General features: G+C 41.2%; 1 protein-coding gene across 17 annotated transcripts in view; it reads left to right on the top strand.

Annotated features, from left to right (window-relative positions):
• Positions 1–27,520, top strand: part of RIMS1 (regulating synaptic membrane exocytosis 1) — a 753,464-nt gene that overhangs the window by 361,326 nt on the left and 364,618 nt on the right. For all 17 annotated transcript variants that reach the window (XM_033935996.1, XM_033935980.1, XM_033935991.1 and 14 more), the window contains 3 exons: positions 1,872–1,995; positions 12,768–12,814; positions 20,066–20,178. In XM_033935996.1, coding sequence (XP_033791887.1) covers positions 1,872–1,995; positions 12,768–12,814; positions 20,066–20,178 — 284 coding nt within the window. The remainder of the gene's footprint in view (positions 1–1,871; positions 1,996–12,767; positions 12,815–20,065; positions 20,179–27,520) is intronic.

Genomic DNA, 27,520 nt, shown 5'->3' with positions numbered 1-27,520 from the left:
AAGTCAAAGTTAAAAAATGTAAACGTGATAAAAGGTGAAGAGTCAAAATCGCACGAGACAATCACATGCGGAAATTGCCAAGCAGACAGTCATGTGCAGGACGTCAGCGCACTGAATTAAAACACAATTTTAAAACACTCCTGGGGGTGGGGGTGAACCCCCCACACTTTACTTAGAACTTGTTGGTGCTCCTGTTGGGGGTGGGGGTGGGGAACCCCCCAACATTACAGAGGAAACTGTAATTTTTCCCTAAAAAAGAGGGAAAAAGCTGTTTCCTCTATAATGGGGGGTTCCCCCAACACCCTCCGCAATGGGAGCACCAATTATTCTAAGTAAAGTGGGGGGGGTTCCCCCCACACCCCCTCAGTGCTTTAAAATTGTGATTTAATCCAGCGCGTTGACGTCCTGCGCGCAATTGCCCGGCAATGTCTGTTCGTGATTGTCTCGCACTGTATAGTCTACGTACCCGATGAAAAGAACGATTCATCTAACTAGTTTATTCATGGATGTACACGGATGTCAAGCAACCTCAGATTATAATTTCTTATTCATTGGACACATCTAGTGTTGGCAGTGGATCTTCTGGCACCTATAATGTTAAATCTAAACCTTTTTTGAAATGAGGAAACAGAAGGAGGTCTGGATCCAACTGGAGAATGGGATTTCAGTGACAACACAATGTGGGACCCCTCACCAAAGCACAGATTGCCAGGAGTCAGCAATCATAAAGATAGCCAGGTTAAACCTTAAAAAACCTCCAAAAGAAAAATGAAACCCAGAGTTTACGCCTGTGCTTCAGCTAGGGTTTCTCACTTTCTTAGTCCTTCACATGGCAAACCAAACTTTAAAGATTGTCCATTCCAAAAAGAAGAACAAACTTTAAAGCTGTGCACTGTTCAAAAGCATTATTCACACTCCATGCCTCCTTCTGGTGCTCCAGATGCAATTGAACATGGCTCCCACTCCATAGCACTGCCTTGAGGCTTCCACTCTTCCACACTCTCCCATGTTGTCCCAGTGTTGTGGCTCCGCCTGTTCGTCTTCCCCCTCAGGCAGGGTTTCCGGAGGCTAGTCCTGCTTGCTCCTGGGCTGAGCTCCTGTTCAGCTGCTTTGCTTAGTGCAGGAGGCTGCCCTAAAGTGAAACAGGAGGTTGGACTCCACCCCTTTCCATGAGTTGGAACAGATTGGTTCTTAAAGGGACCTGCACTTCAAAATGGGAGATTTTCTCGGTTCATAGACAGTAACGCGGAAGACAAAGGCGCGCGCCGACAACTGTTTTTAGGGGCTGCGACGGGGGGTTTTGTTGGGGAGCCCCCCCACTTTACTTAATACAGATAGCGGCGGTGTTGTGGGGGGTTTGGGGGTTGTAACCCCCCACATTTTAGTGAAAACATAACTTTTTCCCTAAAAACAGGGAAAAAGTTAAGTTTTCAGTAAAATGTGGGGGGTTACAACCCCCAAAACCCCCACAATGCCCCCACAACGCGGCGCGATCTGTATAAAGTAAAGTGGGGGGTTCCCCCCACACACACCCCCGTCGTAGCCCCTAAAAACTGTCTTTTTCTTCGGTGCGCGCCTCCGCGCTGCGCTTAGTTGTCTGCTTGCGCCTTTGTCCCGGCGCGCTTTTGACCTGATACCGATTTTCTCTGCTCATTTTTAAAGGGGAAGACTTAAACTTTTTTTTTTAGCTTGTGCCTTTCTTTCCCTCTGGGTTCTCACTTTCTGGAGCGGGACAGGACTAAATCCATTCTCAGCGGGGTTCCTGTCACAATATGAATAATCAACATTTCATATTCTGGTTTTAGGTCCATTCTTTTCAGAGTTGGTATACTGATTGTTTGTTCTTTTTTTTTTTTGTTTTTTTGTTTAAGGGGATGAAGTCCTAGAATGGAATGGTAAACCATTGCCTGGAGTGACAAATGAAGATGTTTACAACATTATTTTAGAATCAAAAGCAGAACCTCAAGTTGAAATTATTGTTTCAAGACCTATTGGGTACGGAACAGCATTATATCTATACTGCAGTAGTTCTTAGAACATGGTAATTTGCAATCGCTCTTATTATATGTACAAGTAAGAAATAAATATCAGCTAATGTAAAACTGGACATTACTCATTGGAAGAGGTACCTATTCACGTAAAAATTAGCATTTGATCCTGCCTAAAAGTACAGTTCAAACCAATGCATGCTTATACAGTAGGGGCCTAATTCTTTAAACTGTACCTAACGGCATCTAACTCCTAAGTACCACTTGACACAGTTGTCACTCGAACACTAGACACTGTTTACAGAATCACACCTGTTGGTGCCTAACTTGACTTAGGTGTCACTAGGCATCCTAATGGTAGGTGCCAGTATAATAGGCCAGGATTTTCCTGGCCTATTATACTGGCGCCTAGCCTACCACAGTTGCCTAACGACACCTAATTCATACTACACCTATTCTCCACTCCTAACCATATCCACTTTTCAGGTAGGCAACAGAAGGCATAGGTAGGTACCTTGACTTGAGTGCCAATAACATTGAATTCTGCGCGCAACTTCAATTAATGTTAAATGAATGTTTTTAAAGTTGACTTTTAAATGGCGCTTTCACTTAAAACACCAGTTAAAGTAAATTAACTAATTTGAAGTTGTGCATAGAATTTGGCTAGGTGCCTCTAGGTGTTCCCAGTTAGGAGTGGAATGTGGGTGGTTTAGGCATATATTTTGTATAATATGTCCAAATGTGTGTAGTTTACAAATTAACATATAGGTCTGTTTTCAAGCAGACATAAATGTAAGCATCCACTTCCTTATGTATTGTCTGGCAAAGTATGTCTTTTGCAGATTATACCAAGCTCTTTAATAGGGTAGACACCCTGGAGGGTGTGGGTAACAAGAGGCGGGATCTGGTGAAGCTTGAAGAATGGTCAGGCAATAGACAACTAAGATTTAATGCTAAAAAATGCAGGGTCATGCACTTGGGCTGCAAAATCCAGGAGAACGGTATATGTATACTCTGGAAGAAAGACGGGAGAGAGGAGATATGCTAGAGACATTTAAATATATCTGTGGCATTAATGTACAGGAGGTGAGCCTTTTTCAAATAAAGGAAAACTCTGGAAGGAGAGGGCATAGGATGAAGTTAAGAAGTGATAGGCTCTTCCAGATGTATCCAGGCAAACACAGTATAGGAGAAGACAGTTCCTACAACTCAAGACGCGAGTTTTGGCAGTAGGAGCTTTATTCTTCTTTAAATTCCCCTGTAAATGTTTGGTTACAAAGGAGAATAATAAGTATAGTTTTGATGATCCATCTCAATTGGAAATTTTCTTACAAAATAAACATAAAGTAGATTATTACAGAGATTGATAAGAAGTGATAAAGCAAAGAATGGAATATAGATATGCCTGATTGCCAGATTATAATTTAAATTTATATTATCCTGTAATTATGTGATTTGTCGGTTGAAGTCACAGTCCCAATAATGTGGACTTGGAATTGAATTTATTTTCTTTGATGTAATATTAGTGTGTATTCCTAATTTTATTTGTTGTAATAAATGATTAAATTTATAAATAAATAAAAAAAAGAAGTGATAGGCTCAGGATTAATGTAAGAAAATACTTTTTTACAGAAAGGGTGGTAGATGCGTGGAATAGTCTCCCGGTGGAGGTGGTGGAGATGAAGACTGTTTATGAATTTAAGATAGTATGGGACAGGCATGTGGGATCTCAGGGAGAGGAGGAGATAGTGGATGGGGCATTTGGCCTTTATCTGCCATCATGTTTCTGTGTTCTATCTCTGCAGAATCTGTGCTAGTATTTTATAAAGACACATAGGAGCATAGTTATTAAGTTGTATTATGGCCATAACATGTTATTTGCCCTTAGTGCACTACTGTGTTACCTAAAGATGCATAGTAATGAGGAGTAAAGCATACAGATGCTTGCAAAATACCTTATTACTATATAAATTGGATAATGCAGATTACACTGAACACTACAAGCTGCATTAATTTTGTGCATGGACGCATCAAGTCAATAACCTGCAGCCAATTGCTCCCAGGCCACATTTTAAAGGGGCTAGGCTTTGATAAAAGTAATTTGTCCCCTTCCCAATCTTCCCAGCAAACAAATCCTCTCTTGAAGTTTTCCCTCTTCATAACTCTCCTTAAGAACCTCCATCAGAAATCTCTTCCAAAGAACCCTTCTCTCCCCTACCCTTCTATAGGCTCCCCTGAGTTCACTTTTAATAATAATAATAATAATAATAATAATAATAACTTTATTTTTATATACCGCCATACCACAAACAGTTCTAAGCGGTTTACAAGGGAAGAGACTGTATACAGACAGCGACATTATGGAGAACTTTCAAAATTACATTGGCATGCTAAGTTTAGTCAGGTTTATCTGGAAGTGTTTTGGAAGTACATCAGGTTGAGTACATTGGGTTGAAGTGGGGGTCAGAGAAATTTGTCAAAGAGATAAGTTTTTATTGACTTCCTAAACGTTTGGTATGAAAGTGCATTTGAGATGAAGTTGGTTAAACATTTATTCCATTTGCCTGCTTGGAATGATAGTGTTCTATCGAGGTATCTTTTGTAGGTGTAGCCCTTTAGGGATAGAAAAGCGAACAAGTAGGTACTGAGTGTATTAGTTGTACCTGGGAATTCGAATTGGTGAGACAGATAGGATGGGGATGAACCTGTCATGGTTTTGAAGCAAAGGCAAGCAAACTTAAAAATGACCCTTGCTTCCACAGGCAGCCAGTGTAGTTTTTTGTAATATGGGCTTACATGGTCTGATTTCTTGAGGCCATAAATGAGACGGACTGCAGCATTTTGGATGACTCTCAGTCGTTTGATGGTTTTCTTGAGAGATCGCAAGTATATAATATTGCAGTAGTCTAAGGTACTTAAGATCAGGGATTGAACCAGCAGTCGAAAGGAAAGAAATCAAAGTATTGTTTAATGGTACGAAGTTTCCATAGAGTGAAAAAGCATTTTTTGACTTGAGCATTAGTGTGATCTTCAAACGTCAGGCTTCGGTCCAGGGTGATGCCAAGGATTTTGGTTGTGGGATTAATTGGGTAGTCTGATCCATTTAGTCTCAAGGAGGTGTTCACGATCTTGTTATTGGGACTTGCCAAGAAAATCTTACCGACCATCAATGGATATCTAGTTTCTGCAGAGCTAAAAAGAAGCGTTTTCCAATACTTTGTAGAATTTTTTTCTATCGCTTGCCTTCCCGCCCTCGCGGATTGTGACTTTTTTGTTATAGTTCTTTCGTTTTTTTTGTCTTTTATTTTCTGTATTTAAAAAAAAATCTCTTTTTTTCTGTTTACTTTGCTGTCACGGGCTTTTGGCCCAATGGGGCCTTATGGACTCTTTTCACCATAGAGTTCGATTTGTCAACGGCTGTCTTCCCATCCATGTCCTATCTGCCGACGGGTTTCAAAAAGTGTGGTCGCTGTGCTCACCGCTGGTGCTTGCAGTGCTGGGACCCAAGCACCATGCCAACTCCTGCTTCTGCTGCTCATCCCTTCTGAAGTGCACTCTCAAAAATCGGTTGCTTCAACAATAACAACTCTTCAGCGCTGCAGTGGACACAGAGCCCAGTTCATCTCTGACACCGTCCGCACCGACTAAGACCGCACCGACCAAGACGACACCGAGGGTGGATCCACCAACCTTGACTTCAGTGTCACAACTCACTCTGGATAAGCCGGCTAAGAAGCCTTCCACTACCCCTTCCGGGACGTAGGTCAAAGCTGCAGAGTCAAGTCCTGCCGATCTTGCTTAAGTCCTGTAAACGCAGGGCTCCGATATCAGTGAGTGCCTGTTCTTCGGCCTCATCATCCTCAGACCTTGTTGACCAGCCATCTGTACTGGCCAAAAAGAAGTAAACAGTATCGGCACTTTCCCTTAAACATAAAATTGACAATCTGCTTCGGGAGGAGTTAAGAGAGCATTTTACCCTCTTGGCGCCGGCTCACTTTTTAGCAAGCATGGCACCGACCCTCCAGGAACTAGTGTGGGCTGAGTTGTTCACGGCACCGACCACTCCTCTTAATGGTACTCCACCGGTGCAGACATTCTCGACCCAGGACTCGAGCATTCCACTCCGGCACCGATCCTCCTCCGTCACATCTCAAGATGCTACTCCGGCACGGTCAGGCAAAGTCTCCAGTAAATCCAAACATTTGGAGACTTTAACACCAAGCCGTCAACACCGACCTCATCCTTTCAGAGATTCAGATTTATTGGGGGATTCTGAGCCTGAAATGCCATCTACTACCGATGTGGACTCTTCTGCTTCTGGGTCACCTAGACGTTCACCTACTAGAGCATCTTCTTCTTCAGAGAAATTTTCTTTTTCCAGATTTTTTCGATAGATGACACATGATCTGTATGTTTCGTTGGAGGCTGATTCCAAATACAGCAAAGAGTACTTGGACACACTTGCTTATGATCTTCCTCCTAAAGAACTGTTAAAGCTTCTACTTCATGCCATTCTGAAGGAAATGTTCTATAAAAACCTGGAAACTCCTCTCTCTGTCCCAGTGGCTCCTAAACATTTGGAATCTCTTTTTAAGGTGGTACCCTTGCCTGGCTTTGATAAGCCTCAATTGCCCCATGAGTCTCTCGTGGTTGAGTCCACTTTGAAGAAATCCTCTGGGACGAGTGTGTACACGTCTGTTCCTCCTGGTAGAGAGGGTAGGACAATGGACAAATTTGGTAGGCGTCTGTACCAAAATTCAATGTTGTCAAACAAAGCATCCAATTATACTTTTTTCTTTTCCTGTTATGTGAAGTATCTTCATAAGCAAATTTCATCGCTTCAGCAATATCTGCCTTTATGTAAAGCCAAGAAATTTCAATTTCTGGTCTCTACCTCTCTGCAACTTCGAAAGTACATGGTGCATTCTATTTATGATATTTTCGTACTCTCATCTAGAGCAGCAGCTATGTCGGTGGCGATGAGACGATTGGCATGGTTGCGTGTTTCAGACCTTGACGTTAACCACCAAGACCATCTGGCTAATGCTCCATGCCTTGATGATGAGCTCTTTGGAGCCTCCACTGCCACCCAAAAGCTGTCCGCTCATGAGACCAGATGGGATGTGTTGGTTAAGCCCAAAAAGAAGCCTCAACCTGCTCTGCCTTTTAAGCCTGCTTCTTACCAACGCAGATATGTTGCCAAACCTAATCCTCAGGCACCTACCCAGTCTCGTCGACAATGACAACAACCACGTCAACAACCTAAACAACCGGCTGCTCCTCAGAAACCTGCACAGCCTTTTTGCCTTGTTCTTTCAGAGCATAGCCTGAGTTCCTCTGCTACTTTCTCTGCCTCAACCCATAGGGGGACAACTTCAGATTTACATCAATTGCTGGGTGCTAATTACATCAGATCTTTGGGTCCTCAACATCATTCATCAAGGGTATATCCTTCATTTTCACACTCTTCCTCCAGACCATCCTCCAAAAGAGTCTACTTTAAATCTGACACAGTCCTCTTTACTTCTCCAGGAGGTTCAATCTCTCCTCCTCAATTCCATCGAAGAAGTTCCTCCCTCTCAACATGACCAAGGTTTTTACTCACGCTATTTCTTGGTCCCCAAAAAGACAGGAGGTCTGAGACCCATCCTGGATCTCCAAGCTCTCAACAAATAGCTTGTCAAAGAGAAGTTTTGAATGTTCTCTCTCACCCTCCTTTATCCCCTATTGGCTCAGAACAAATGGCTATGCTCTCTGGACCTCAAAGAAGCCTACACGCATATACCAATTCATCCGGCTTCCAGAAGATACCTCTGCTTCCAAATCAGTCATCGTCACTATCAGTACAAAGTTCTTCCCTTCGGCCTGGCATCTTCTCCCAGAGTTTTCACAAAGTGCTTAATTGTAGTGGCAGCAGCCCTCCGATCCCAGGGACTTCAGGTGTTTCCTTATCTGGATGACTGGTTGATCAAGGCTTTATCATCTCAGGAGGTGACCCTGGTGACAACTCACACCATTTCTTTCCTTCAAACCTTGGACTTCAAAATCAATTTCTCAAAGTCTAACCTCCAACCGACTCAACGTCTTCAGTTCATCGGGGCTATTCTGGATACTTCTCTCATGAGGGCGTTTCTTCCTCCAGATCGCCTAGCTGCCTTGCTTCATCTCTGTCAACAGATGTTTCAGCTCCAAACGATCTCTGTGAGATGCATGATGGTTCTCCTGGGCCATATGGCCTCCATGGTTCATGTCACCCCACTAGCCAGATTGCATCTTCGCACTCCTCAGTGGGCCCTAGCTTCTCAGTGGTGTCTGCTCTCACAGCATATATCTGTAACCTCATCTCTTCTGCAGTCGCTCCACTGGTGGATGACCTCTTCCAATCTATCCTGAGGTCTTCTTTTCCATCTTCCTCCGCATCACCAAGTACTCACGATGGATGCTTCTCCCTATACCTGGGGAGCACACATGAGTGGCCTTCAAACGCAGCGTTATTGGACTTCCAAAGAATGCAAATTTCACATCAATTTGCTGGAGCTCAGAGCGATGTATTATTCGCTAAAAGCTTTCCAACATCTCTTGACTGACCAAGTTCTCCTCCTTCGCACAGACAATCAAGTAGCAATGTACTCCATCAACAAGCAAGGAGGCACGGGTTATCTTCTTCTTTGTCAAGAGGCTCAAAAGATTTGGCTTTGGGCGACCACCCGCAATCTTTTTTCTGCGAGCAGTCTCCATACAGGGCGAACAGAATTTCTTGGCAGACAACTTCAGCCGAATTCTCCAGCCTCACAAATGGACACTCAGCTCGACAACTCTTCAGTCCATCTTTGCACTCCTCAAGTGGACTTATTTGCAGCTCCCCACAACCACAAACTGCCCCGCTTCTGCTCAAGGCTTTACTCTCCTCACCGCTTGGAAGCAGATGCGTTTCTTCTGGATTGGACACAATTGTTCCTCTATGCGTTCCCTCCCACTCCTCTCATCCTGAAAAATCTTTTCAAACTCAAGCATAATACTCATAGCTCCTCAGTGGCCCAGAAGGTGGTTCTCCCTTCTACTTCATCTCAGCATCAGGGAACCCATATTTCTTCCAATATTTCCTACTCTGCTTACACAGAATCAAGGAGCTCTTCTTCATCCCAACCTGCAATCATTACACCTGACAGTTTGGTATCTCTTGGGCTGACATCATTGCATCTCTCTCAGCCTATCCGCACTATTATTGACACTTCCAGTAAACCAGCCACTCAACAGTGTTATCAACAAAAGTGGACTCGATTTTCTTCCTGGTGTCTCCGTCATCATCATGATCCAGCTTCCTTGTCATTGGAATTGGTGCTGTATTATCAATTCTGGTCTTAAATCTTCATCTATCAGAGTCCATCTTGGTGCTATTACAGCTTTTCACATGCCAGTCTAGGGAAAGCCTCTCACTGCTCATCCATTAGTCTCCAGATTCATGAAAGAGCTTTTCAGTGTTAAAACCACCTCTCAAGCCTCAACCTGTCGTCTGGGACCTTAATGTAGTTCTTTCCAGGTTGTTGAAACCACCATTTGAACCAATGGCAACAACTCATCTCAAATTTCTCACCTGGAAAGAGGTTTTTCTCATCTCCCTCACTTCTGCCAGGAGGGTCAGTGAGCTACATGCGTTGGTCGCAGATCCACCTTTCACAGTCTCCTCTTTTCAAGGGAGAAGAGGCCCAGTTTCTCTAATCTCTCACTGTACAGCAACTTCTCCAGCCCCTTAACCTTTTAGTCGCTCTTCCCTGGACCCTCTCAAAGCTTTTCTCCTAGGGTCCACCAGACCTACCGAAGTATCTGGTGATTCAGCGAGGGCCTTTGTAGCAGGAGCAAGGCCCTTTTGCTCCTGACTCCTTGCAGCTACCTTCTGAAATGGGTGCCACAACCTCTCGTGGTACTGCAGGAAATGCCTCGGTCATGGCAGCCATTTTAGGAGGCAGGAGCAAAAGGACCGCATTCCAGCCATCAAGGCCCCCGCTGTGCCACCAGGTACCTCGGTAGGCTTGGGGGAGAAAGACATGGTGGTAGAGAGGAGGGAGAAATATTGGATGTTGTGATGGAGAGAGAAGGGTGGGCCAGATGGAAAGGGATGCAAGAGGAAGGAATGTTGGACATGATGGTGGAGTGAATGGAGGGATAAGTGTGTCATGGCGCTGGAGAGGGATGATAGAAGGAGAAATATTGGGCATGGTAATGTTGGGGAGGGGCAAAAGATACTTCCCAAGGGCCAGGGGATGAGAGGGGGAGAAATGTTGGGCTTGGCTGTAGAAAGAGTGAGAGAGATGTTTCCTTGGATTTATCTCTCTCTCTTTTCTCATTCCCTTTGCAGCAAGGAATGGAATGAGAGGGAGAAAGATGGTGAACAGTGAGAGGGAGACATGTTGCTTATGGGAAATGGAAGAGAGAGGAAGAAACGCTGTGCATGAGTGGGGAGGGGAAAAAGAGGGGGATGGATCCAGGATAGAAGGGAGTAAGGATGCTGTACAATGGGAAGTAAGAAATGCTAGTCCGTGGTAGGAAGAACCAGTCGATAGCAAACACTTGAAGAAGAATTTGCAGAAGACAGGAAAGCAGAAAAAGGAGAAACTGGAACCAACTTGATGGAAACATAAGGCTCCAGACAACAAAGGTAAAAAAAAAAAAAGAATTTATTGACTGAAATATGTTAGCTTTAGGAAATGTACATATATACTTATAGAAGATGTCTTTTGTATTGTGGTCAACAGAAAAGGAAATGCATTTCTGGTTTTATTTCTCCAGTGTTGAAGTACTTGAAACATAGAAACATAGAAAATGACGGCAGAATAGGGCCATAGCCCATCAAGTCTGCCCACTCCAACAACCCTCCCCTAATCTACACTCTATCACTCGTCCCCAAGCTGCCCTCCTCTATGCTACCCTCGTAGGGATCCGATGTGGACATCCCATTTATTCTTAAAATCTTGTATGCTGCTGGCTACGATCACCTGCTCCGGGAGCTCATTCCAATGGTCCACCACTCTTTCAGTGAAGAAGTACTTCCTGGTATCCCCATGAAATTTCCCCCCCCCTGATTTTCAACGGATGTCCCCTTGTGGACGAGGGTCCTTTTAGAAGGAAAGAAAACGTCATCTTCCACCTCTATGCGGCCAGTGATGTACTTAAATGTCTCTATCATATCTCCCCTCTCCCTACGTTCCTCGAGAGAGTACTTGCTGACTCTTACTATGGCTGGTGAGGATCCTCAAGCACTACCAGCTGAGGACTTCCTCCAAAGGCAGCATCTGTGACTTAGGGACACTGTTGCTGCCTGCCCAGCTTGGCAAAAGGGACCCCCAGCTATCTTCAGAAGAAGTCATCAGCTGATATAGCTTGAGGGTCCTCATCAGCTGGACTATTTACATTTTATATTTACACTAGAGGCTCTGATAGAGACTCATTCCCAATTAATATTTCCAAATTAATAAACTGCCGTTGCTTATTTGTAAATGGGTCTCTACCAGAGCCTTTAATTCAGTAGAATAATTAAATGAAATAACTACTTCTGAAGTTTATGGGGATGGGAGGGGACAGAAGAGATTACTTGTGGGGAATGGATTCAGTTCCAGTGGGGACAGGCTGGGACAGTTTTGATTCCAGCGAGGACGGGTTTGATTTCTGTCCCCATGCAACTCTCTATTCTATGTGTATGAAAAGGACATGGCTTTCTGTTGGCATTGACTGTTCAGGATTGATCTGTATTAATCTGGCTTGTCTAGTTTTACAATGGGTGTATTGATGTTCTAGTGCTCACTGCAGTGTTTAAGATGCTGCCTTTTCCTAGGTGTATCCTTGTTGTTTGACTCTTGGATTATTTCCAAAAATATATTTTTTTACATAGTGGAGGGGGTGTTAAAAAAGATCGACCCTGGGTATCAAATATTCTAGGTATGCCACTAGAGCCCACCAGTGTATGAACAATTTCTAGTTTAGCTCCAGTTTTTTTTTTGGGTGTGTGTGAGGGGGAGGGGGGAGAAGCTCAGAAGATACTTTCTTGGTGTTTGGTCCAATTGGTTAGGCCCTGGAGTATGTTCCTGTCTATTCAGGGAAATGATTTGCTACTTTCCTTCCATTGGAACATGATTAATGGTTGATCAGAGATGCTATTCTCCAGATTTAGTCTGCTACACATCTCATGGAAGTATAGTCCAAGACAGTGGTAAGTAGGGATGAAATATCACATGCAATGGCATGGGAACGTACTATGTAATATTTTCCTTCTCTATTAAAGCTCTATTTTGAGCACAGATATTTATAAATTTTATTCAGATTTTAAAAGAAGGTAACAAATGTAAATTCAACAATCTCCTGAGGATATTTCAAAAGCTTTTTATCTGGGGTATATCTAGTGGCACATTCAAAAGATAGGTAGTATTAAGATAATGGGATTTCCAAAAATATATTTGTTTATTTATCAAAGAGGCTAGGGTATGACATATAAACTGAACTAATAAAGAAGTTGATCTTGGCAAAACAACATTCATTTTTTTATTTCATTTCATTTTTGTATTTAGATCATACCATTTCAGTAGTATTTTGTAATTATCATGCCCCTGCATTTGTCTAGTATTTCATTTTCCCACTGTGTGATTTAGTTGCTAAATTTGCTAATCTTATGACATTTTCTGTTAACATGCTACACAAATGTATGTCAGATGGCTTGCTTAATATAAATCTATACAAGGGAATTACCTTATACATTAATTGAATATTTCTATACCTGTCTGCTTTCAGTGACATTCCGAGAATTCCTGAGAGCTCTCATCCTCCACTGGAATCCAGTAAGTAATATGCTTAATTGTGGATTTGCTTACCTTGATATATAATAATGATTTCAGAAGGGCTGGGTGCCATTCACTTAGTAAAAACCTAATTTATACATGTAAATTAGCACATATGTATAAATAGTGACTTCAGAAAAGCCATTTTCTTTTAGGAATGTAGATATTATTATTATTATTTATTCAGTTTTATAGCCCATCCTCCCCAGGAGCCCAGAATGGGTTACAATAAAATAAAATTAGGTACTTAGAACTTCCCTATCTGTCCCAAAGGACATGGGAAATGTCTTTATAAAATAGGCTGAACATAGGCACCTTAAAAAGTATTTTCTTATTATCCATCTAAACCAGTCCAAACCAGTAGGCTATGTCCTTGACCCAGCTGGTGGAGATAAAGAACAAGACAATTTCTTGTGACTTCATTAGTGTAGAGCTAGCTTGTATTTCTCTACCTCCAGTAGATGATTCAGGTTAGAATGATAGTTTGTTTTTTGTTTTCTTCTTTGGCGGCCTGACTCCCTCAATCTCAGATTATAGTCTGTGTCCAGTGGTTGAGTAGCGGCCACCTAATCTCCTAGGAATAGAGTTTCTCTTATTCATCAGAATTGAATACCATTTCCCCCATATCTTCCTCGGTGAAGAACGAGTCAAAGAATTCATTTAATCTCTCCGCTATGGCATTGTCCTTCCCTGAGAGCCCCTTTTATCCCTCAGTCGTCTAACAGCCAACCAATTCTCTTTTCAGCTTCTTGATTTTAATATACCTAAAAAAAGTTTTTACTGTGTTTTTGCTTCCAGCACAGTTGTCTTTTCAAAGTTTCCCTTTGCCTTGCTTATTAGCGCCTTGCATTTGACTTGACATTCCTTGTGCTGTTTACAATTATTTTCAGTCGGATCCTTTTTCATCTTTATGAAAGATTCTCTTTTAGCTCTAATACCTTCTGTTCAAGTAGGCTGGAGACTCGAACATTGAGGCTAAAAGAATTGCCAGAATGGATTCTCTTTCCCATATCATTGGGCTGGAGACTCCGTTCTGTGAATTCAAATAACAGACGAGGAAAAGCCATGTAAAAACAAATGGTTTATTGACAGAGCTTCCACAAAATTTCAGTGCTCTTCAAAGAGAGAAAACAAGGCAAACAGATTTATACCCTAAGTGGCATCATTTATAATAATTATCATGCTTTAGAATACAATGGCACAGTTAATCACATGACTTCTTTTCCAAAAATGCCTTACGTCAATATTAACATTAAAAGTCCATTCTGTTAAGTTTTTAAACCCAGCAGGTGGCAGTGTTTCACTTTTCTTCTTAAATCAGTTTTGATCTTTGACCTTTCCAAGTATCAATCATGTCAATTACAAAGCCCTACTTCCTCAAAATAGTATTGTATTTTCTAATCTATAAGAAACAGATTCTTTGTAAAACACCCAAATTTCCTGTTCCTCTGAGAACCTTATCCCTATGGATGTATGTGAACAATGGTACATAAATCTATGTCTCTTAAGAGTCACAAAATCAATCTTCTGAACTTCCTAGCATTAGCTGAAATGTAGAATCAGCAATTTAGACAGGGAATGCCAATCTGTGAGCTAGCTAAATTTATTTATTGCAATCTATTTATTACAAGGCTCACGGCTGAGTTTCCAATGCAATGTGCAGATAATTATTTTTTAATGTATTCACTTAAGTTTGATTCATTCACAATCTTAGTTTTCATATCATCGGTAACAACTGTCACACCTGTAAATTCCAGAAATCTTCAACACTTCCTTCACCTCACTTGTTAATCACTCCAACTGCCATTTGGTCTTCCTTCCTCCTTTTTTAAAATATGGAATATATCTAGCATGGGCTTACAGGATGGTATTTTTTGAACAACATCCATGCCTGATACCGTATTTTTCGCTTCAAAAGCACACTTTTTTTCCACCCAAAATTGGGTGGAAATTTGGGTGCGTCTTATGAAGTGAAGGTAACTTTTTATAAACACCCCCACCCACCCTTACCTCTTCAAAATGTACCACGGGCTGACTGCCGCATGCCTGCTGCCCCTGCTCCCTGCTGGCTGCCACTGTGCTGCAATTCCAGAAAGGGAAGGTAAGGGCCAGAGTGCTGCGCCGGACACTGCCTTCCTCCCTCCCTTCCGCATTGAAGCCTGCCTACCCTCCGCTGATTCTTTCTCCTCTGGCCCGGGTCCGCCGCTGCGCCGCCACTCAAAGAAGGGCCAGTTCTGACATTGGGAGAAGGCTTTTGGGCCGGCGACATGCAATCGCTGCACGCTGGCTCTTCCCTTCTTTGAGTGGCGGCGTGGCGGAGGGGGACCCGGGCCAGAGGAGGCGGAATCGGCGGAGGGTAGGCAGGCTTCATTAGCACGGCAGGGAGGGAGGAAGACAGTGTCCAGCGCGGCAGGAAGAACAAAGGCTTGGAAGGCAGTGAGGGGGAAGAGGCACGAACTCGGGACATGGGAGGAGGGAGAACGAATGACAAAGGATGGAAGACAGTGAGGATGCAAGAACTCGGGACATGGGAGGGAGGTAGGCCGAAGGACAAAGGATGGAAGGCAGTGTGGAGGCACGAACTCGGGACATGGGAGGGAGAATGAATGACAAACGATGAAAGACAGTGAGGAGACAAGAACTCGGGACATGGGAGGGAGGGAGGTCGAAAGACAAAGGATGGAAGGCAGTGAGGAGGCAAGAACTCGGGACATGGGAGGGAGGTAGGTCGAAGGACAAAGGCTGGAAGGCAGTGAGGATGCACAAACTTGGGACATGGGAGGGAGGAAATAGAAAGGGACAATTGGGCCTGAGTGAAGGAAGGAAGAAAGGAAGGAAGGAGACTCATGAAATCACCAGACAACAAAGGTAGGAAAAATGATTTTTTTTTATTTTTTTATTTTTATTTATTTATGATTTTCAAAATATTCAATTCAAGATTTAACTTGTACAGAAAGTGATTTACAACAAAGAAAAATCCCCCCCCAAGTTATATAAGATAATAAGTATTGCTTAATCAACTCAAGTCCACAATAAGATTCAAGATGTAATATAAACGGAATAATAAGAAAATAAGAAGCGTGGTACATGATTAACTGATATACAAGCGTTTAATACATTAAAGTCCTCATTTCTTTTCCTTCTCCAGGGGGGACAAAGAGAGAAAGGCCGTTAGCTGATATGGCTCAAAAAAAAACATATTTCTGAGAATTATATTGTATTGTGCACTTGCATGGGTGACGAAGATAAAAAGTCGCCCCAAGAGCTAATACTCCAGTTTTTAATAATAAAAATTCTTTTCTACGCTTGTGTGTGTCTCTTGCCAAATCTGGGAAGATTTGTATCTTAAAATCAAGAAACTTTTTCTCTTTATTTTTAAAGAAAAGTCTCAAAAGCCAATTTTTGTCCAAAGTAAGAGCTAAGGTTGCTATTAATGTTGCTGGTGTTGCACTTTCTTTATCTGATAGTTCAAGTAAAGCAGATACATCAATTGGTCCTTGATTTCTTTCCTGTTGATTCATCTTTTTATTCGGCAAATAGTAGACCTAGGTAAATGGAGGCAATAAATCTTCAGGCACTTCTAATATCTCCAACAAATAACATTTTAACATTTCTCTTGTGGTAACTGTTAGAATTCGAGGAAAATTAATCAATATGAGATTGTTACTCCTGGAGAAATTTTCAAATGTCTCTATCTTCCTTCTTAAATTAACATTGTCCTTTATTAATGTCTCCTGAATAAATTTGGAGGATTTAAGTTCATCTTTAATATTCTGAATATCTATTTTTGATTCACCCAGGTCTTGTTTTATTTGAAAAACTTCCTTCTCTTGAGTTTTTATCTTCCCTTCAATTTGAAGATAATTAGTATTCACTGTTTTAACTAAATTGGCAGTCAGATCCCACAAGGCGTCTAATGTTAAAGTTTGCAAGTATGATGATGGAAAGTTTTGCTCACCAACCAAAGGTTCTCCTCTTCTCTGTCTCTCCTGGGTCGGATCTGACCCTGTTGTTAATCCATCCTCATGAGTACTCAGGCTCTGATGAAGACTCTGAGAGCCTGGGTCGCTGTTTTTCTCACCGTCCTCTGCAACCTCTGGGGGAGAACGCAAGTCAACTTCCGACTGCCTCTCTACCCCCGGGGAACTGGTAGCTCGAGGGTTAAGGGGAGGAGCTCTCATGTCGGGGCTCAATGTGGTCTCAAAGGCCCGAAGAGACACCTCCGCTCCATTCCCCGGAAAAGTCTCGGGCATAGGCAACGCCGATGAAGCTATGGCGCCCTGCATCCGCCTCACCAAGTCCTCAATATTTCCAAAGGGAGCCGCTCCAGAGCGTTGCAAGGCTCCAGGGACGCTCTTCCCTCTCCTCTTCGGCATAACTGGTATGTAATCCAGCGGACAACGTCGGAAGGAAAGTTTTTTGAAGAAAAGACTTTGCGGGCAGTAGCTTAGAGAACTGCGACCGCGGCCATCTTGGACCAGCCAAAAATGATTTTATTTTCAATTTAGTGATCAAAATGTGTCAAGTTTTGATAATTTATATTTGCTGTGTGTATTGTGTGTATATGAAAAATGAAAGGAATAGCCTGGCAGGGAAGGGGAGACAGGGTGCAGAGCCTGGCAGGGACTATGGGATTGGGTGCAGAGCCTGGCATGGAGTGAGGGGGGCTGGGTGCAGAGCCTGGTATATATTAGTACACAATTTGGTTCAGAATGTTTTTTTCTGGTTTTCCTACTCTAAATCTAGGGTGCGTCTTATGGAGCGAAAAATACGGTATATATTTTTGACCTTTGCAGCTGCACCTCTGAGTTTCTTTTTTACCATTTTCCTCGTGTTATCATAAATCTCATTTTTTAAAGTTAAATGCTGTTGTATTGGATTTCCTTTGTAAACTTATTCCAGGGATCATATCAAATCTGACCATGTTGTGATCACTGTTATCATGTGCCTTCTGCACCAATTCATATGCTCCACTAAGAAGTAGATCTAGAATTGCCTCACCTTTTGTTGGTTCCTGAACTAGCTGCTCCATAAAGCAGTCCTTGATTTCATCAAGGAATTTTTTTCTCCATAGCACGCCTTGATATTACATTCAACCTCTCAATAGCGAGGTTGTTGAAATCACCATTGTGTTACCCAGTTTGTTAGCTTCCCTAATTTCTGATAACATTTCAGCATTTTGGTTAGGTGGATGGTAGTACTCTTCTATCGCTATCCTTTTCCTACTTACACATGGAATTTCTACCCATAGGGATTCCAAGGTCTGTTTCTGCTCCTGTTGAATTTTCAGTGCTTTTGAGTCAAGGTATCCTTATCATATAACGCTACGCCTCCACTGATTCGATCTACCCTATCACTACGATGTAGCTTGTACCCTGGTATCACAGTGTCCCATTGGTTTTTCTTCCCTTTAGCTATGTGATACAGGGTTAGCAGACAGCCTGGATTGTATTTACAGTTTACAAACAAATTTGATCAATTTCTTTAACTGGGTGACCAGAGAATTGGATAGCAGAAGTGTGCTAGATGTAGTGTATTTAGATTTTAGCAAAGCCTTTGTCAGTGTTCGACACAGACGTCTAATTAAAAAAACTGAGTGCCCTCTGGATGAGCCCTAAAGTGACAAGCTGGATCAAGAACTGGTTGAGTGGAAGACAACAGAGGGTAGTGGTTAATGGAGATCACTCTGAGGAAAGGGATGTTACTAGTGGTGTGCCTCAAGGTTCTGTTGTTGGACCTGTTCTTTTTAACATTTTTATAAGTGATATTGCTGAAGGGATGTTGGGTAAGAATTTCCTCTTTGTGGATAATACCAAAATCTCAAATAGAGAGACATCCTGGATGGTGTGAATAACATGAAGAAAGACCTAGTGAAGCTTGAAGAATGGTCTGAAATTTGGCATCTAAAATTTAATGCTAAGAAATGCAAGGTCATGCATTTGGGCTGCAAAATCCCGAAGGAATGGTACAGTTTAGGGGGTGAAGAACTTATGTGCACGACAGAAGAGTGGGACTTAAGTGTGATTGTATGTGATGATCTTAAGGTGGCCAAACAGGTTGAAAAGGTGACAGTGAAAGCTAGAAGGATGCTAGGATGCATAGGAAGAGGTATGGCCAGTAGGAAAAAGGAGGTATTGATGCCCCTGTATAAGACTTTGGTGAGACCTTATTTAGAATATTGTGCACAATTCTGCACCTTAAAAAGGATAGAGTCGATCCAGAGGAAGGCTACTAAAATGGTATGTGGTCTTCATGATAAAGTGCATGGAAACAGACTTAAAGATCTCAATATGTATACTTTAGAGGAAAGGTGGGAGAGGGGAGTAAATGTAATGTGCATGAATCGAGTCTCTTTAATTTGAAAGGAAACTGGAAGGGTGGTAGATGTATGGAACAGTCTCATGGAAGAGGTGGTGGAGACAGAAACTGTGTCTGAATTCAAGAAAGTGTGGGATAGGCACATGGGATCTCATAGAGAGGAAGAGGTAATGGTTACTGCTGATGAGCAGACTAGATGGGCCATTTGGCCTTTATCTGCTATCATGTTCTATGTTTCTATGTATTTTCATATAGATTTTTCAGAGTACAGAAAGCATAATTACCGGACAGAGAGGGATGAGTACATAATATAGTGAGGTAAAATATAATCCCACAGGAAGAAAGGAATGAAGTCATTTATAAGCTTTAAAGCATCTTTTATAAATGGTAGAATGAGGGATGAAGGAGGGTCACTGAGAATGTCACAGGTTTGTGTTGAGGGAAAAACTTAGAGATCTGTGGAGACAGTGGAATGGAATTAGACAATTAACAGATAGCTGGATTGCATTTACAGTTTACAAACAGAGCATGCTTAAGATATATAGATTTTTCAGAGTACAGAAAGCAGGCAGAGAGGGATGAGTACATTAATTTAGTGAGGTAAAAAAATAATCTCACAGGAAGAGAAGGAATGAAGCCAGTTATAAGCTTTAAAGCAACTTTTTAAAGTAGTGGAATCAGGGCTAACTTTTGATGCAAGGTTTTAGTTGTTGCAAGTGGATGTGCCTAAAGTTAGGCTTGATTCCTGGGTGTAAGCACTTCGTCTAACTTTAAGCACTGTTCTTACAATCATGCTCAGGCTTTTTTTCCTGCACTGTTTTTTTTTTTAATGCCATATATAGAATTCAGTCCTTTATCTGCATCTTATCTAGTACTCTGAGAAGCACTGATGGGTTATTTAGAATGTTATATACTACTGTTTCTCTGTTTTAGGTTCAAGTTCGTTTGAATCTCAAAAGATGGAACGGCCTTCAATATCGGTTATCTCTCCAACAAGTCCTGGAACATTAAAAGATGCACCTCAGGTCCTACCTGGACAACTTTCTGTAAGAGTATTTTATACATTTTATAGCATGCAGTATTAACTATAATGTTTGAAACTAATACTGAGGTAAAATTTCACACATCAAATCTGTTCAGGTAGTTCTCATACATAATAATCAAATGTGCTACCAATTGTTCTTTGTAATCACCAATAATAAGAGCATCGATATTTTGTCTTCAATGACTGGAAAATGGTGAAAGAGTGTTTAAAATTGGAGTAAGGAATATTAATGATTTTTGACATGTTGAAGACAGTGTTCTTGTTGAAAGTGAAGAGAATTTAACAATCAAGTTAAGGCACAAAGGAGCTCATTTTCAAAGCTCATGGATGTCTCAAAATACTTCCCAAAAGTCTATCTGCCAGGAACATCCAAATTATGATTTTGGAGGGGCAGAGTTTGGATGTCCCACATTGCAGTTTGTCCAAATAGCAAGAGGGCTTGTTGTAGGCAAGTTTTGGGTGAGACTACGGAGTCCCAAAATTAGGATGTCTAACAGCGATAATTCGAACAGGAAGAAATACCCAAGTCTAAAAAGGACGTTTTTATATAGACGTTTCAGTCATGTCCAGAATACAAAAAGGTACTCTGATTGAGCAGCTGACCACTGGAGGGCTTAAGGCATGAACCCTCATAAATCCCTTAGTGTTAGCTGTCCTCCCACTCCCCTGACAGTGAAACCAGAAAGGAATACCTGGCTTTATGATAGCATCAAGTTTTATGGGCATTCTGAACAAAGCAGAAAAAAAGTCTATGGAGTAGTCTAATAACCAGTTCAGTAGACTGTAAACTAGGGGACACAGGTTCAATTTGCACTTCAGCTCTCTTTTTTTTCTCCTTTAAATTGTGGGCCCTCCAGAAACAGATATATACCTACTGTATCTAAGTATTTGTTACAACTGGAAGCCTGAAGGCTATTGAGGTAGTATACTGTATAGTCGGATAGAGTAAGTATTTCCTTGTTCCTACAGGACTCAGCATGTAAAATAATAGTTGTAGGAGGATATGAACCTCTGTGCCCTGGTTTACAATTCACTCCACTGATCATTAGATTGTCCCTCTGCTCTGCAAGGATGTCTGTGTTGCCATTTCTGCAAAAATGCTGTCCTTGTCCCTAGATTTTTGACTTTCATAATTCATAATATGGATGTTTCAATTTGTAAAATTACTTCATTTTGGATGTTCTCACATATTTTCAAACAGGAAACCCCCCCAGTATATTTCCTGTTCATAAATGGCTGTGAGGTGGACCCTTTGTTTTTTTTAGATGTTATGAGCAGGGCATCCCAATTCTGAATTGGGCATTCTTTTAAAAATACCTCTCAAAGTAAAAAAAAAAGGCTAAAACTGAACCTAAAAGAGACTAACATCATGACAACAGAAGCAACGTCACTTTTCAGAATTGATGATGAAAAGACATCAAACTTGTAAACAGTTTTTACCTTTGACAGCAAAGGCTCCAGTAGTCAAGAGGTAGGCTGCAAGATAGAACTTGGCAGAGCTGCAACGAAGTGATGAAGAAGATTTTGAAGTCATGTTTTGTTACCAACAAAAAATCAAATTATATAGACAATTATTTTTTTCTATTACATAGTATGGGCGTGACAGACCATAAAAAAGCAGGATAGAAAGTGCACTGAAGCATTTAACTTTTGACTCTGGATATAATTTTTTCAGTGAATACCATGAAATTGAACAGATGGATCTTTGACCAAATAAAATTCAAATTCTCACTAGGAGTTCACATGACTAGACTGACACTATCGCATTGGGTCATATTATATGATGGTTGGAGCTCCTAAAAAAAGCAATTATGTTAGGCAAGGTTGAAGGTAAAAGAGGTCATTGAAGATGAGCAATAAGATAGATTGACCCAACCGCAACATTGAATGCTCAATTAAAAAGCATCCTCACACAAACAGAAGGATATGCTGGAGAAAGTCAATTTATATGGCTCAGTTTCAATTTGATGTTAATCGATTGTTTTTCTTTTTACTCATTTAAATCTTCCAAAAGCATAACCAAGATTTTCCTTATTTTACTCTTTTTGTTGCCTATATCCTAGTCTCTTATCAAAGTGAGATGCACTATGGGGGCAATTCTGTAAGTGGATATCTCCTTTTAGGCAAACTGAAGTAGCCTGGGGAGCCTTTTATATAACAACATCTGGGTGTCCAGATGTCATTATAGAATACTAGCGAAGTCGGCATTGGTGCACCTAAAATCTGTTCGGCCACAGTTTCAGCAGCCATAGAGCTGGCATAATTGTGAGTTCATACATATCGCAAAGGTGCTTGTAACTTACAGTACTTTGTAAGTTACACATGCAACTGGAAAACATGCCCATATCTTGCTTATACACTACCCACATGCATACCCCCTTTGCAGTTATGTGCTATATAAAACATAAAACTCACTTCTATACCATAAATATTCTTATTTTATTAACTGAATTCTATTGTTTAATGGTTCCTCCCTTCTATTCCTTTTTACATATTCCTTTAATTCATTTACATAGATGGTGCTCCTATCTGTAAAGTTAGGAATTTCTATGAAATATTCTACATGCTTCTCTCCTCTCCACTCCTTCCTGCCCTCCATAGTCCTCCCTACCCTCTTCTAACCCCTTCCTCTGTAATGTTGCCTAGAACTTATGTGTGACGCACAAATGGAAGAAATAAATAAATAAAATAAATACCGCTAAGTTCTGTGCAGTTCACAAAAGATAAAGAATACAGGTGAATACTGCAACAGAGATCTAACTTCCAAAAGATTCACGCTCCTGGAATTTTTTGCATGCACCATTAAATATAGGATAGTGCTTAGGGTGCTTGTTTGTGTCTATAGCACTGGAGAAAGACATGATGAAGGCTTCCCGCGGTAAACCGCAGCAAACAACGGTTAGCCCGCAAAAATGGGAAACGATGTAGCTGACATGGCAGGAACAGAAACAAAGTCTTACCACCGCCCCGCTAGATCGGTAAACGGCCTTGTTCCCACAGCAAAAGAATTGCACCATTGTCAGCACGACAATATCCCCTCTCCCCATGGCTCAGTGTCTAATCCCCAGTTCCCCTTGTGCCTAGCTTACTTGAACGAGTCAGCAGTGCCACGCTGAAAGATCTTGAGAAGCCTGCTCTGAGGCTTTCCTTTAGCTGACTAGCCCCTCCTTGATGTAACTTCCAGTTTTGCAAAATCGGAAGTTATATCAAGGAGAGACTCGTCAGCTAAAGGAAAGCCTCAGAGCAAGCCTCTGAAGATTTCTCAGCGTGGTGGCGGTTTTATCTGAAGAAGCCAACCGTGCCAATGATGAAAAATCTTCAGAGGCTTATCCTGAGGCCTTCCTTCTGCCGACGAGTCTTTCCTTAATGTATCTTCCAGTTGAGAGAAGGGAGAGAGGTACTGGACCCACAGGGAGGAGGAGAGGGATAGGAAAGAGATGCTGAACCAAGGGGATGAAGGGAGTGAAATATTTAACACAGTGGAGGGGAGGAAAGAAAAAGAGGTGGGAGAGACACTTTGGTGAAAAGGAGTAAGAGGGGAGAAGCTGGACATAAGGAGATATACGAAAAGAGGGGAGATGGTGGGCATGGATGAAAGCATAGGAACAGGGATACAAAGGGGAATGCTTTATGGGGGTGGAATATGGATATTTTCAGTGGGGTAATGTCAGACATAGGAAGGTATATGGACACAGAAGATGGCTAGTCATGAGGGAGAAGAGGAACGCAGAAGAGAAATGTTGGACTTGGGAGGGGGGAGTATAGGGATACAAGATTGACACTGAGTATGGAGGGGATTGGGACACAGAATAATGTTGATGATGAAAGCAGGGAGATGGGCACAGGGGAAATTATAGAAAGGGAAGTATAGGAGACAGAGAAAGGAGATGCTTGCTGAACATGGAGGAAAAAACATATACAAAGATGGAACATGAATGGTAAGCCTGAAGAAAGAAGACATGTCAAATGGTCAGGAGACCCTAGCAAGTGAGTTAAGAGTAGACAGACGGAAACAGAAACCAGAATCTGAGACCAATGTGATGTGAAGAATAATATCCAGACAATAAAAGGTAGAAATTTTTTTTTTCTATTTTGTGATTAGAATATATCAGATTTGAAATATGTATCCTGCTAGAGCTGGTGTTAGACATAACTGGGGACTGCAAAGCCCATGCTGTGCTTCTTTAGCTTCCAGATAGCTTAGGGCTCTCTCTGACCGGGGGTAGTTGCCCTGGTTGCCCTCCCCTAACACTATTCTTGCCATGTGTGACGGAAGTATTCTGTTAACTTGATTTTTCTACGTAGCATTATGTAGTAATTTAACTTCAGTTTTCTCGATAGTGGAGGGGATATTTGTGAGGGGGAGGAGAGGGGAGACAGGGGTTATGTTGATCCTTGCTCTGTCTTATTTGTAATTTATAAAATGACAATTGTACATAATATTGTTTCTTTTTATACTTTAATAAAATAAGTTCAGTATAAAATCATAACTATTCGAGGCTTGTGCGGAGGGGATCAGATGGTTTGCAGGGATGGGGCAGGGACCGGGATCGAGCTCACGGGGATGGGGTGGGTACGGCGCTGAGCTTGCAGGGATGTAGTAGGGATGGGGACAAATTTTCCCCCGCGTCATTCTCTATATGGCACTTTATTGATTTGCACGCACAAATAGCATGTCAAAGCAGATGTATTTATATAGAATTGTCCTTTATGCGCATACTCACTTCAGTACGTATTTGTAGTCAGAATTTCATTTCATTTACATAGATCTTGTCACAAGGAAGATTTTGTGGAAGTTGCTCTAAGTTTTCATTTGAACAGTATGTGGAATGGAAAGTTTTGGCCAGAACATGGAATTTTTCCTTTATAGAATCAGTCATGAGAACATCGATCTCGGCCTGCTACTTTAACAAGCATTTAAGGAATCTTTTAACATTGGGACTCGTACTTCAGCCACACTTCTCATATATCACACATTCCCCACTCTTTTCAAAGAATACCAATATACTCTTTAATGGGCAAAAGTTGGCCGCAGCTTTATTTAACATCATTTTCAAAACTCAATTTGATTATAACATTTAACATAAAACCAATTCTCAACCAAATTTTCAAAATTACTTTAATCCATTCCTGGTGCTAATCGGTATCGATCTAGCCCCAGTCTCCCCGTCTTCTCCTTTACATTCTCCGGTGACCCACGGTGTCGTCAAGTCACCTCAACTCGTGGCGGTGCCGCCCACGAGGACATAATTCAACTCATCTCATTTATATTAATTTTCAAACTATTTGTAATCAAATGCTCCCCTCTAGGCCCTTCTTCCAGCTGCGACCCCACCCCCCCAGCAATCCATACACCCGTCTCCACCCCGTACACCCATCCCATCTCCTAATCAACATGGGAGGGAGGGAGGGGAACGCCGACTCCCTCGCACCACCCTCTTCTCCCAAACGAAATTCTATCCGCCCAAATGTCACAACCAATCCTATTTCTTTCTTCCTTCCTCCCCTCACTCTTAACCAATCCCCAATCTCCTATTCCCCCACCAATCAAATTCCTCTTCCTTGTCTCTATCCTAACCTTGCTCTTTCCTGCCCCCCCCTCCCTTTCAATTTTTCTTTGTGGGCTTTGCCTTCGCCCAATGTTATTAGCCACCCAGTTTAAACTGGGTGGCCCCTTTTACTAAGCCGCGTTAATCGATAACCTGCATTTAATGCAGCATAAAAAGCCTAATACAAGATGCATTAAAGCGTTCCACATTATTTTAGGCATGTGCATGTTCTGTTTGCATGCTAATTATTTTTTGGGAGGGTGTTTCAGGGCTTTCACTGGTTTGCACACTGTTATGGTGGGAGTCCATATTGCCTCCTAAATAGTAGCAGTAAGTGGCCATGCAGTAATTCTTTTTAAATAGCCTCATGCTTATTTTTACACTAACCTGTGGCCATTAATGAAAATTATTGAAAAAAGGCATTTTTTACATTTGCAGTAAAATTGACTGTAGGGGAGAGAAGATACTTGTATAAGCTGCAATTGTAGGCGTAATACAATCACCACTAGGAGTGGTAGAATAGAGACAGGCAAATAAAGGTTAAATTATGCACTCTGAATATTTATTACTTGTTCATGTCTCATAAAGGACTCATCTGAGTTCAGACTCTTGATATATGTACTGTATGTACCATAAGAACGTGTAACTATAATAAAAGCAGTTTATTTACAAGAATGAAATAATGACATATAAGAAATGCTCAGAAATAATGCTTTTTTAAAAATTCTTTCTTTATTTTTTAATCTTACAAGTGTACAAATAATAAAACATTTGAAATTAAATACATCACTTGAATTTCTTTCTAGTATAACATCAGATATATACATTTATTCCCTTCCCACACACCCTTTCCTTTAGCATTTAATCAAAAATATACAAATATAAATATTCTTTTCTATTGATTAAACCTACAGTAAACTTTAATCCACCCTCCTCCCCCATTTGCAAAGATACTTTCAATAGAAAATGGTATCTACCGTACTCATTACAGTAAGTTGTCAATGGCCCCCAGATCTTTTTAAAATTTATTATAATTCCCTTTTTGAATAGCAATTATGCTTTCCATTTTATAAATAAATAATGCTCTTTGAAAAGAAAACTCAGACTTATCAGAAATTAGTTTGTACAAACACACATTTTTACCCTATTGGCAACTACCTAATCTGTCGCCCAGCAATTATAAAGTTTCATCAGTACCACCTGCATGTGTTGATAGTGAAGAATCATGGTTTGCCTTCTTGAGGGCAATGCTTGCTCAGGAAGTCTGAAGTGTTCAGTGAGTTGAGAGAAGATCAGATGAAAGTCAGATGAATCTCAAGCAGCTAAGGGAAGGGTCAGGTTAAGGATCCTTCCAGCTAGAGATGTCTGCCTTCTAGACCATTCTGTTATCAGTAATGTTATAATGTTCTGATATTTCAGTAGGCAATTGACTTAAGAATGCCTTTGACATCATTTACTGTAAAATGCATTTCTTGGAATTCATGACTAAATAGATATAGATTTCAGAAATTTGTGGTTGAAAAGTAAACTGCAATCATATTTTGATAAAAAGTACTAAATAAATAAATATTTCTGTAGATCCTTAAATATATTAGTTAGCTGCCTTCTGGTATCATTTTTTTTAAATTCCCATCTCCAAAAGACTGTTCTAGATCTGAGATGATAGTGTAATATAGTCATTCTGTATATGACGTATATAGGGATTTATTATTAAGTTTTATTTGTCACATTTTTGTACAGCAAGTATAAGACTGACATAAGTAATAAAACATTTATACCTCGTAACAGTAAAAA

Source organism: Geotrypetes seraphini, chromosome 3, assembly GCF_902459505.1.
Source record: "Geotrypetes seraphini chromosome 3, aGeoSer1.1, whole genome shotgun sequence".
NCBI lineage: Eukaryota > Metazoa > Chordata > Amphibia > Gymnophiona > Dermophiidae > Geotrypetes > Geotrypetes seraphini.
The sequence above is the reverse complement of the archived record's forward strand: the minus strand, read 5'-3'. Positions and strand labels throughout refer to the sequence as shown.